General features: G+C 40.9%; 1 protein-coding gene across 3 annotated transcripts in view; it reads left to right on the top strand.

Moving 5' to 3' along the window:
• Positions 1 to 12,862, top strand: part of LOC106874879 (SCO-spondin) — an 86,728-nt gene that overhangs the window by 6,843 nt on the left and 67,023 nt on the right. For 2 of the 3 annotated variants that reach the window (XM_089343616.1, XM_089343615.1), the window contains exon 1: positions 7,207 to 7,470. The exons of the other annotated variant lie outside the window; for it this stretch is intronic. In XM_089343616.1, coding sequence (XP_089199742.1) covers positions 7,367 to 7,470 — 104 coding nt within the window. In that variant the 5' untranslated portion in view covers positions 7,207 to 7,366. Of the gene's footprint in view, positions 1 to 7,206; positions 7,471 to 12,862 lie in introns of those variants that run through there. 3 annotated transcript variants of the gene reach the window in all.

Below are 12,862 nucleotides of genomic sequence, written 5' to 3'. Positions count from 1 at the left end.
AAACATCTTTTACTCTTAGTCTTCTTAACAAAAAAAATGTACATCGCAAGTTATTCCATGTTACAGTTGTCGTATTTCTGTAATTTCAACCAATCACTGACGTCTATTCAGCTGAATAGAGTTACTGCTGGGCGGTCATAAAAATGTTATTCCCTGTGACATATTTCATCCGGTTTAATCGTAATTTATACGCATATATTGTTTATATAATAAATTACGCTGTGCGTATCTATGTGTGTAACAATTTTAGAGTTCGGATTCTAGAGTTAGGGTTTGTTTTAGGGTTACGGTTACGGTTAACAGTCTCGTTAGGGTTAGGGTTAGGGGATTAATACGATATACACCGTTACAGCGCTAACTGTTTTCAACTGAATAGACGTCAGTGATTAGTAGAAATTATCGAAATAAGACAATTTTTTACATGAAATAAATTCGAATACAAAAATTTTTTTCTGTTCTATAACACAAAATAGATAAGTATACGAAGTTTGAAAGTCTTTCCGTACCAAAAACACTACATAAAACATAAATGAAAACTGGTGCCCCCGTTTTAAAATAGATCCGTTCACTTGATGCTTGGGAATCTTGGACAAGCTGTGAATATATTGCCAGGAAATTGCTGGAAGCTGCTGAGAAAGCAAGACGTTACGTTTAGTTCCAGAGAGAGAGGACGATGAGTGCAGTAAGAATGAACACTGAAAATGGTGTCGATTCCAGGCAGTGACCTGGCGCAGGACTAATGGCTGAGTAGTCCTAAGATCGATCAGATGTGTCCTAGTGAGGATCATTTCAACCTTCTTCGGGGAATTGTCTATCCAGGACTACATTATCCAGTGTGTCACTCCGTTTACTCTTTTACTTGTTTCAGTCATTTGGCTGTGGCCATACTGGAGCACCGCCTTTAGTCGAGCAAATCGACCCCGGGACTTATTCTTTGTAAGCCTAGTACTTATTCTGTCGGTCTCTTTTGCCGAACCGCTAAGTTACGGGGACGTAAACACACCAGCTTTTTACTACTTTTTTTTTTACGTGTTTCAGTTATTTGACTGCGGCCATGCTGTAGCAACGCCTTAAACGGTTTTAGTCAAACAGATCGACCCCAGTATTTTTTTAAAGCCTAATACTTATTCTATTGGGTCCTTTTTGCCAAACCGCTATGTTACGGGGACGTAAACACACCGACACCGATTGTCAAGCAGTGGTGGTGGTAGTGCGGACAAAGACACATACAAAGACACATACACATAAATTCATACATACATACATACATACATACATACATATGTGTATGCGTGTGTGTATGTATATAATCATGTATATGTATACATGCACATATATACGACGGGCTTCTTTCAGTTTCCGTCTAGCAAATCCACTCACAAGGCTTTGGTCGGCCCGAGGCTATAGTAAAAGACACTTGCCCAAGATGCCACGCAGTGGGACTGAACCCGGAACAATGTGGTTGGTAAGCAAGCTACTTACCACACAGCCACTCCTACGCCTATAGGAGTGGCAACGCCGACTCTTTCGTAATTAGAAAACGTTTTTTTATGATTTGAAATTGTGACAAAATATTTTGTAAGAAAAGGCTTCGTAAAACAGTAAACACGAGCGGAAACAGCGGAAAAGCTCATATCATTTGAAATATAATATCGCGTTTGAATTTAGGCACAATGGCAGCAATTTCGTTCGAAAGGGTAAATCGATTACATCGACTCCAGTGTTGAACTGGTACTTATTTTATCGACCACGAAAGGATAAATGGCAAAGCCGACTCCTTCGTAATTTGAACTCAGAACGTAAAGATGAACGAAATGCCGCTAAGCATTTTACTCGGCGTGCTAACGACTCTGCCAGCTCTCTGCTTTCTTTTGAAATATCACCTGAAATGCATCAGCACCGTAGTGATTTTTTTTTTTTTTTTTTGATTTATCGTATGAATTGTGTGGAGCATGAAATTCTGGTGAAGAGCTCAGCTGCTGGTAATTTTTTGTCTGATTGCCGTGTTTGACATCAATCATCTGATACGTCTTCGATTTACCCTTTCGAACGAATGTCGACAAGGCATTGATGTTATCATCGTCTGAAACGTAAGCTCAAAGGACATCTTAAAGGGCCAACTCTTTCATGAAGTTAATAACAACAACAACAACAACAACATTAATAATAATAATAATAATAATAATAATAATAAATGGCCGGATGGAGTACCAAGCAGTGGCTCTCATGGTTTCTGATCTTAATCGATTGGAAGTGTTATCATCTACATTGTTTTGTCTTGATATAAAAGATGGGCTACAGCAAATGTTCTGCTCAATACCACAGATTTGCTTGTCAGTTGTTTGACCTTAACCAGTTGAGCATGTCCCTTGGTGGCTGACGATATGTGCATCTCTGATCATGAGCAGAAGTAGTGGGGGAGCATCATAGCCATGTGTTGAGAGGAATGCTTTGGGGTTTAAATAATTCACCTCTGGAAACATTGCTGTTTCGTTCAACATCCTTAAACAGCCCTTATTCAGAGACTTTTTGAGTGGGATGGGATACGCGTCCTGAAGAAAATTCTAACTGGGCCCCACCTGCAAGGTCATGTGCTGTTTATCTTGATATGAGATCACCATGTCACGCACATGTGGTTGTGATGCATGTGCCTGGTGTACCCTTATCAGACGGGTAGTCATGATGGGTATATTGGGCTTCGTATATTTTACCCCAGTGTCACTTTGATGGCATGCATTGCTCTCTCACTCAATAATAATAATAATAATAGTAATAATAATAATAATAATAATAATAATAATCCTTTCTATTATAGACACAAGGCCTGAAATTTTGGAGGAGGGGGCAAGTCGATTACATCGACCTCAGTGCTCACGTGGTACTTATTGTATCGACTCCGAAAGGGTAAAAGGCAAATTCGACTTCGGCGGAATTTGAACACAGAACGTAAAGACGGACGAAATGCTGCTAAGCATTTTGCTAGGCGTGCTAACGATTCTGCCAGCTCACCGTCTTAAATGATGATAATAATAATAATGATAATAATAATGATAATAATAATAATAACACTTTCTTTATTCACCCCTAAGGGTTCTCGTAAAATCACTGGGAATGGTACAGGACAATACAATACAAATAAAGTGTGATAAAAACATAAACAAAATAATAACAATAAACAAAATTCTAACATCCCCAAAAGAAGTAGTCTTTTTAGGGCTACTTGTGGAAACCCCCACAAAAAACCACGATCGTCCTGATCTCTAGGACAAATGCCCTCTCCTCCTCATTAACTTTCAATTTGGACCAGACCAGATCCCGAGCAATTTAACCAGTCCCTCCGTCCAGCGTCCCACGATGTTATTGGACAGCACGGGCCTGCCTCTCCAGGTGCCGAGCTGCAGGCCCACTGACTTGATTAATTTTTGCTCCTATCGTCGCCTCATATTCTTTTAGAGCAGTGCCAACCAGGTCTATGTGGTGCCTTCTATTCGACACTATGACAGTGACGTCGTCTGCGCATGCCGACACAGTTCCCCCACGTCTTAGTTTGCGCGGGATGCCTCTCAACGTCACCGATCTCCGCAGTAGTGGGTCCAGAGCCAGTACATACAGAAGAGACAAGAGTGGACATGCTCGACGGAACGAGTGTATGATGTTGAATAGTTCCGACAGGTAATCATTCAACCGAACTATCGAGCAGTTGTCGCTGTACGTTGTTGCGATCCAGCCACGGAAAACGGGACCGAAACCTGCCACCATGAAAACGGCCGCCAAGTATTGGTGTTCGACCCTATCGAAAGCTTTAGATTGATCCGAGTTGATCAGGGCCCAATCCATGCCAGCTTTTCTACGCACCCTGTCTATGATGTGTCGCATAAGGTGGAGGTTGTCGAGGATGAATCTGCTCGAAATGTTGCATGTTTGCGTATCACCAATCAGTTCCTCGACAAGCGCCAATTTTGGCCACAGTTTTGAAGTTTGTGTTCAGCAGCGTTATGGGCCTAACATTTTCTATTTTATCTCCATTCTTTAACGAATTGCCATTAAGTCAAGATAAGAGAATCCTTCCCATTTGTTCATTGTCTCTTCTCATCCTCATAGACTTCCAGGCCATTGCGTGGATCGATGTGGAACTACAACGGCCTCAGGTCAGTTGCTCTCTGTGAGCTAAAGATTTCCGAGACGCACTCACTGGTTCCTCTGACCAACGACGAGCCGTGCCACCGCCTTGGTAGCCACCGTCCTTTCTGAGCCGTACCACCGCTCCTCGACTCACAGAGCTAGGAATTCTCCGGTTCTACTGTCAGTTGCAGTATATATCTATTAAAAAGCCGCCAAACAAGTCTGGCATGTAAAAGTAAAGCCCATAGGGCAAACCATCCGAACCAGGCGATTTGTCCTTAGTGAAGCTCATCATCGTATCCCGTATTTCCACAGCTATTATCGGAATTTCATAACGTTCCACCCACTTGCCGAGTATCGTGGCATGCCGTCGAGGGAGGCACTGAAGTCCATCCTACGTTCCGGAATGCCATTCGTCCCAAACAGTTGGTCAAAGTGCTATTGAAATGCTACACACATACGCTCGGGATCGAGTACCGTGTGCCCATTTTTGTCCACCAAAGACCGAATTGTGGCTTTGTTGCCACGTTGAGCCTTGCCACTCGGGCCCATCGAGCGGTTTTTTTCGTTCCTTCTTGTCTAAGAGCACGAGCCTTAGCTCTGACAATGTAACCTTCATGCTTACCGTTGAATAATTGGTCAAGCACCAATCACGCCTCTAACATGTCGGTGGCAATGCCTTTCCTAAGTGCCTTTTCTAAGTCACTAGTTTTCCTTCCATTTTATTTCTTTCTATCAATAATGCCTCATTAAACCTATCTGATTCTATTCTAATTGCCTTTCCAGGACAAACCATCATTTGTTGTTGACTACTGAACTCGTTAACACCTGCTTAATTAATTCTGTAATCCGGTCCTTGTAAGCCTCTGGGGTGGGGCAGCACCTTCCTCTCAACACTCATCTTCTTTTCAAATGAACTTTTAAAAAGACAAGGACTTAGCCAAAATGGAAAGTGTTCGTCTTTGGTCTTTTCTGTCTCGACCACCATACAACCTCTTTCATCATAGCCACCAGATAGAGGAAAACTGTTCAAAGGAAGACGATGGGACGAGCTACATGATGGAGTCGGATCCGTCCGATACGTGATAACAACGTTAGAATGGATCCTTCAGTCCGTCTCCCTCGCTTGAACGGTTCTGCAAAATACCACTAAAAAATTACGCATGTACGTTTCCAAAAGGATATCACGCATTCACTGCGTTCCAGAAAAGATACAAGTGTAGCGGCATAGTTGTTCCCATCCAACAGCATTTAATCCCGTATTTTTCAGAACACGTCTCATTGCACAAAGAACCTATTTTCACACTTTGCAACTAGTAAGTAGTCTAGGGCTATTCTCCAAACAAGTATATCGTAAGCTGTATCTTTTCTAAATCATCGATTACGCCTTACCCTAATTTATTACAATTTTGCTAACACTAACAGATTCTTTTGTAATTTTCCGTGTTGGTGACACTCTCCACTTATTTATAACTGCATCCATCTAATCCCATTTAAATTCATTAATCCAATTCCTGAAAATTCGTTCAAATATGTATTTACTAGACATATCAGAACGAAAATCTACAGGATAATGTGTTAAGCGGTTCAGTTGGTGGAATAACAGAAACAGTAGCTCACTGGACTATAGCCATTATTTCGTTGAAACACATTACTTGTATTTTACATCTTTCTAGGATAGATAAAATACTTGCTATATACTGTGAATTATCCTCCCCAAAATTTATGGTTTACGAATAATGTTAGAAACCGATAATTCTCTTTCTTAAATTTGTCCTTAACATTTCTGATATTTACAGCATTAACTTCGTTCGTATATTTACATAAAGTTACGTGCCTGACTTAAGGTTTAATCCTTCCGTTTCTACAATATTAATGATGTTCAATTTGTTGAAATGTTTGCTTAAAAGCAACATTGACAGACTAAAAACTAACGAAAAGGAACTTCGTGGATGTTTTCTTCTTTTCAAAACAACATATCGACTGAGGAGATATTTGCTATTTTGAATGATAAAAAGGTTCATTAAGACGTTTTATCTCGATTCTCACCCTACAAGACACGTTAGCGATTGAAGATCGATGTTAATTGTAAAATCTTAGCAACGCACTTACCATTGTATTAGAATTCCTGAATAAATCAAAGACAATCAGATTATACTATCTTGTTCAAATATAGACAATTTTGAAACCTTTTTCTTTCGGTTCCTAAAAGAATTAAAGGCTTCAATTTAATTTAAACTTTTGCCATCCTCCAACCTCACCCCCCCTATCAACAAATAACCGTCTCAAAAGAAACAAGATATATCTTACACATAACATTTCTCTGAAACATACAATTATTGTTATAATTTGTAATTTATCAGATGAAGCCAAGGCGTGTCGGATGTAGTCTCAAACATGAACCACAACTCCCACCTTGGTGTTTATCTCTAAGTACAGCATTTGGTTAGTCTAAGAACGATTCCTTCCACTTTAGACCAATGGTCAGAGCGGCAGGTGTCACTCTCTGACAAATGCAAAGTAATAAACATTTGATGTTCATCTTGATAAATTTCTGTGCTTGTAATCATTGACACCTCTACAACAACATCATCATCATCATCATCATTATCAATATATTGAAAGAAAATGCAAGAAACAGCTTGTCCGGATTTATTCCGGTTATCCCTATCCCACCAACTGTACCACTGATTCTGTCCCTCTTCACATGCCCCGCCTCACGTATGCTACTCAGATGCACACACACACACACACACACACACACACACGTTTCTGCAGATGCCCTTAGCTACGGACTCCAACTTAGTTTCAGTGTGATCTCTCCTCCTCCCTCATTTGAAACGCCTATTGTTGTATATGATACACACATACACACACACACACACACATACACGCACATGCACACACATGCACACATAAATACTTACATACATATATATATATATATACATACACACATATTATATACACATAGACATATATATGTGTGTGTGCGTTTGTATGTGTGTATATATATATGTACAAGCATATGTATGTATGTATGTATGTATGTAAGTAAGTATATATATATATATACTGATAGAAATCAGAAAGCTCCATCAGTTGAAGAGATTGTGGTTGGTGCTGGCAACAAATTTTTGTCCAGCCACAAAGACACAAGTCCCAAACTGAGAAGATCCCTTCCACGGTAACAAACCTCAAAAACAAAAGGACTACTGAGGGTTGTAATACAAAATCGGGAAATATGAGAAGGCGTGCACCTTCTCTCCTGTTCTGGGGATCTGTCTTACTGCTTTACATTGCGGCAACACCAAATCTACCGTTGGCTTCTGAAACAAAATGGCTCAGGTAAGAATTCGGACTAATGAGAGAATTTTATTGAAATAGTGAAAAATTATTCTGTATTTCCACGTAATTTTTCTGATTAAATTTGCATTTTTATGGCTAAAACACAATTATTTATAGATAATTAGTACTTATAGATAATTATTATAGTTAGTAAAATTAATTAGTATACCTAATATACAGAAATTCTTATAATATATACTATTAAACCATGGGAGAGGCATTATGCTGGTAATAAACACACATATATATAATATATAAACATACATATATAATAATATATAAATATATATTGTATAATATATACTATTAAACCTTGGGAGAGGCATTATGACGGTAATAAACACACATATATGTAATATAAACACACACATATATATAATAATATATAAATAATATATATTTTTTTATTATAATCACTTGTATACAAGCGATTAAAATAATTAATACACAATAAATTATAATAATTGTAATCTGTAGCAAGGTGGTGAGCTGGTAGAATCATAGCATGCTGGATAAAATGCTTAGCGGTATTTCGTCTGTCTTTACATTCTGAGTTCAAATTCTGCTGCGGTTGACTTTTTCCTTTCATCTTTTTGAGAGCAATAAAACCTGTTGAGTACTGCGTCCCCCCTCCCAAAACTGCTGGCTTTGTACCCAAATTTGAAGCCATTATTCATAATCTATCGTGTTATAGTTATATCAATCACAGATGTTAATTATAATGAATATTAAATTATTTTAATTATCAAAGAATAATTATCATAATAACAAATATGCAGGAATTATTATAATTAATACACAGTAACTATTATATTACAGTTTTTATTCATATCATTTATGCAACTTTTATATACAATAAATTTTTATAATAATTAATTACTATAATTTATGTGAAAGATATAATTTTATTACTAATTAATCTGAGTAATCCACAATTCTTATAGTAATGTAAAGTAATTATTATGACTACTAATATTAATGAGATTGGTCTAAAGCAGTGAAGTGGCAGAATCTTTAGAACATGAGGCAACATTTTGTCTGTCTTTATGTTCTGGGTTCAAATTCTGCCAAGGTCGACTTTGCCTTTCATCCTTTCAGGCTCAATAAAATAAGTACCAGTTGAGTACTGGGGCTGATCTAATTGACTTAGTCTCCTCCCCTGAAATTGCTGGCATTGTGCCAAAATTTGAAACCAATACTAATGAGGTTGACTGGCACATCAAAACCTTTTTGAGAAAATGGCAACTCAATGCAAGAGTGCCTTCATGGTCAATAGACCTGCTGGAAATACTAGTCAAATCCCTAGTCAAAACTCCTGTGGTTAAGAAGCTTTCTCTGTAAGTATGTGGTTTCAGGTTCAGTTCCACAGCAAGGCACTTTGGGCAAATGTCTTCTACTGAAACCCTAGGTCAACCAATACCTTGTCTGTGAATTTGGTTGACAGAAATTGAAAGAAGCCTGTCATACAGGCACTAGAATGACTGTGTGGTAAGTTGCTTGCTTACCAGCCACGTGGTTCCGGGTTCAGTCCCACTGCGTGGCACCTTGGGCAAGTGTCTTCTACTATAGCCTCAGGCTGACCAAAGCCTTGTGAGTAGATTTGGTAGAGGGAAACTGAAGAATCCCATCGTATATATATATATATATATATATATATATATATATATATATATATATATATATGTGTGTGTGTTTGTCCCCCTGCCACCATGTTGGTGTGTTTACGACCCCATAACTTAGTGGTTTGGAAAAAGACACTGATAGAATAAGTATTGGGCTTACAAAAGCATAACTCGTAGGGTTGATTTATTAAAAAAAGGCGGTGCTCCAGCATGTCTGCAATCAAATGCCTGAAACAAATAAAAGAATAAAAGATAAAATATTTATCATCATCATCATTTAACGTCCATTGTCCATGCTGGCATGGGTTGGACGGTTTGACTGGGCATGGTTTTCTATGGCTGGATGCCCTTCCCTTATATGTATACACTATAAATACGTATACACTATTTATAATATTGAAACAAAGTTACACAGTTAAAATTTCTCAATAATGTGTAACAGGTTTAAATATTTCAAAAAATTATCTTAAAAGTCCCTTAAGACAGTTAATCACACAGACATGTATATGTATATTTGTGTGTATATATATATATATATATATATATATCATCATCATCATCGTTTAACGTCCGCTTTCCATGCTAGCATGGGTTGGACGATTTGACTGAGGACTGGTGAAACCGGATGGCAACACCAGGCTCCAGTCTGATTTGGCAGAGTTTCTACAGCTGGATGCCCTTCCTAACGCCAACCACTCAGAGAGTGTAGTGGGTGCTTTTACGTGTCACCCGCACGAAAACGGCCACGCTCGAAATGGTGTCTTTTATGTGCCACCCGCACAAGCCAGTCCAGGGGCACTGGCAACGATCTCGCTCGAAAATCCTACAGGAGCCAGTCAGGCGGTACTGGCAACGGCCACGCTCAAAATGGTGCATCTCATGTGCCACCCGCACAAGAACCAGTCCAGGGGCACTGGCAACGATCTTACTTGGCTTGCCGGGTCTTCTCACGCACAGCCCATTTCCAAAGGTCTCGGTCCGTAGTCATCGCCTCGGTGAGGCCCAATGTACGAAGGTCTTGCCTCACCACCTCAGCCCAGGTCTTCCTGGGCCTACCTCTTCCACGGGTTCCCTCAACTGTTAGGGTGTGGCACTTTTTCACGCAGCTATCCTCCTCCATTCTCACCACATGTCCATACCAGCGCAATCGTCTCTCTTGCACGCCACAACTGATGCTTCTAATGTTCAGCTTTTCTCTCAAGATACTTACACTCTGACGGGTATTCACATTGACATTACACATCCAACGGAGCATACTGGCTTCATTCCTTGCGAGCTTACGTATGTCCTCAGCAGTTACAGCCCATGTTTCACTGCCATGTAGCATGGTTGTTCGTACGCATGCGTCATACAGTCTGCCTTTTACTCTGAGTGAGAGTCCCTTTGTCGCCAGCAGGGGTAAGAGCTCTCTAAACTTTGCCCAGGCTATTCTTATTCTAGCAGCTACACTTTCAGCGCACCCACCCCCACTACTAACTTGGTCGCCCAGATAGCGGAAGCTATCGACTACCTCTAGTTTTTCACCCTGGAATGAGATAGAAGTTGTTTCCTGTTTGTTTGCAGTCTTTATTGCACCTGAACATCTGCCACAAACAAAAACTAACTTGCTAGTTAACCTGCCTTTGATGTTGCTGCACCTCTTATGTGTCCATAGCTTGCACCGGGTACATCTTATAGAGTTACTACCTACTCCTTTTCTACATACTGAGCAGGGCCATCTACCTGAAGGGGTTTGTGTTTTATCTACCTTCCTACTTATTAGGATTTTGGTTTTAGCTAGGTTGACTCTAAGGCCCTTCAATTCTAGACCTTGCTTCCACACCTGAAACTTCTCCTCTAGTTCTGATAGTGACTCCGCAATTAGGGCAAGGTCATCAGCATAGAGGAGCTCCCAGGGGCAACCTGTCTTGAACTCCTCTGTGATTGCCTGGAGGACTATGGTAAATAATAGGGGGCTGAGGACGGAACCTTGGTGGACCCCTACCTCTACCCGGAATTCATTGCTGTACTCATTTCCAACCCTCACCTTACTGGCCGCATCTCTGTACATGGCTCGCACAGCTCTCACTAGCCATTCTTCTATCCCAAGTTTCCTCATTGACCACCAGATAAGGGATCGGGGGACCCTGTCAAAGGCTTTCTCCATGTCAACGAAAGCCAGGTACAGAGGTTTATCCTTGGCTAGGTATTTCTCTTGCAACTGTCTCACTAGAAATAAGGCATCAGTAGTGCTTTTACCTGGCACGAACCCAAACTGCATCTCATCTAAATTGATTCGCTCCCTAATTAGTTGGGCTATGACCCTCTCTGTAACTTTCATAACCTGATCTAACAGCTTGATGCCTCTGTAATTATTTGTATCTAAAGCGTCCCCTTTACCTTTGTAGCAGTTGACTATGATGCTGCTACACCAGTCATAGGGTATGACTCCTTCGTGTATCACCTGGTTCGTAATACGGGTGACTAGGCTATAGCCAACACTGCCAGATATTTTGAGCATCTCTGCAGTGATTCCTGATGGGCCGGGGGCTTTCCCGGTCTTCATACTCTTAATTGCTTTATCTACCCTGGTACTATCAACTCGGATAGCTGGTCCCTCTATTGGGTCGACATAAGGCAGGCTCTCTTTCTCCCATTCATTCTCTTTATTAAGCAATCTATCGTAGTGGCATCTCCAGACCTCTTTCTTTGCATCCTCATTTAATGCAAGCGTACCATCATCCATGCGAACACATTTCTCTCCTACAACATCACTATTCTCTCTCCTACACTGTCTTGCAACCCGAAATACCTCGAGTCTTTGGTCCTCACGGCGCAGAACATTGGCAAATCTTTCCTTATCTGCTTCCCCTCTGGCTAAATAAACCTGTCGCCTAGCCTCCCTTCTGGCACATTGGTACAATTCCCTGCTACCACCGTTCTTCCAGTCCTTCCAAGCTTGTTTCTTTTGTCTAATAGCCCTGTCTACCTCCTTGTTCCACCACCACGTTACTCTGGGTTGGGAGGGGACCTTACACCACCCACAAATCTGGTCGGTGGCTTTCAACAGGTTGTCCCGCAGAAATCTCCAATTGTCTTCCACGTTGTATGATGCTATATCCCCTTCTATTTCGTTAAATGCTTCAAGTAACTTGTCTCTAAGTCTCTGTCCGTTTGCAGGGTCTTTAAGCTTCCACACCCTTCTTCTCCAAGCCTGTCTAATTCTGGGCACCCATTTTGCCTTGATCCCAAAGTCGCTAACTACTAATCTATGTTGTGGGGTACATTCTTCGCCAGGGTAGGTTTTGGCATTTATAAGCCGCCCTCTTTCCCTATTTCTGGCGAGGATGTAGTCGATTTGGCTAGAGTGTCTGCCGGAGCGGTAGGTGACTAGGTGACTGGCAGGTTTCCTGAAGTTGGTATTGCAGACCATAAGATTGGTTGCATCACAGAACTCCAGCAGTCTGGTTCCCTCCTCGTTGCGGGAACCGAAGCCATAGCCTCCATGTATGCCATGGAAGCCCCCAGCACGACGTCCGACATGACCGTTGAAGTCTCCAGCCACAAAGAGAAGGTCCCTGTCACTCGTCGACGAGGTAGTTTGCAAGAGGGTGTCATAGAATTGGTCTTTCAGACCATCTGGTAGCCCAGGTTGAGGTGCATAGGCTGAGATGACAGTAGCTAATCTATGATGAAGCACTAGTCTGATCTTAAGTACTCTGTCACTTACTCTAACGACCTCGATTACCTTATCCACCCATTTCTCCGCTAGAAGTATTCCTACGCCCCCG

The sequence above is a fragment of the Octopus bimaculoides genome, chromosome 27 (assembly GCF_046866305.1).
Source record: "Octopus bimaculoides isolate indiv1 chromosome 27, ASM4686630v1, whole genome shotgun sequence".
Lineage (NCBI taxonomy): Eukaryota > Metazoa > Mollusca > Cephalopoda > Octopoda > Octopodidae > Octopus > Octopus bimaculoides.
The sequence above is the reverse complement of the archived record's forward strand: the minus strand, read 5'-3'. Positions and strand labels throughout refer to the sequence as shown.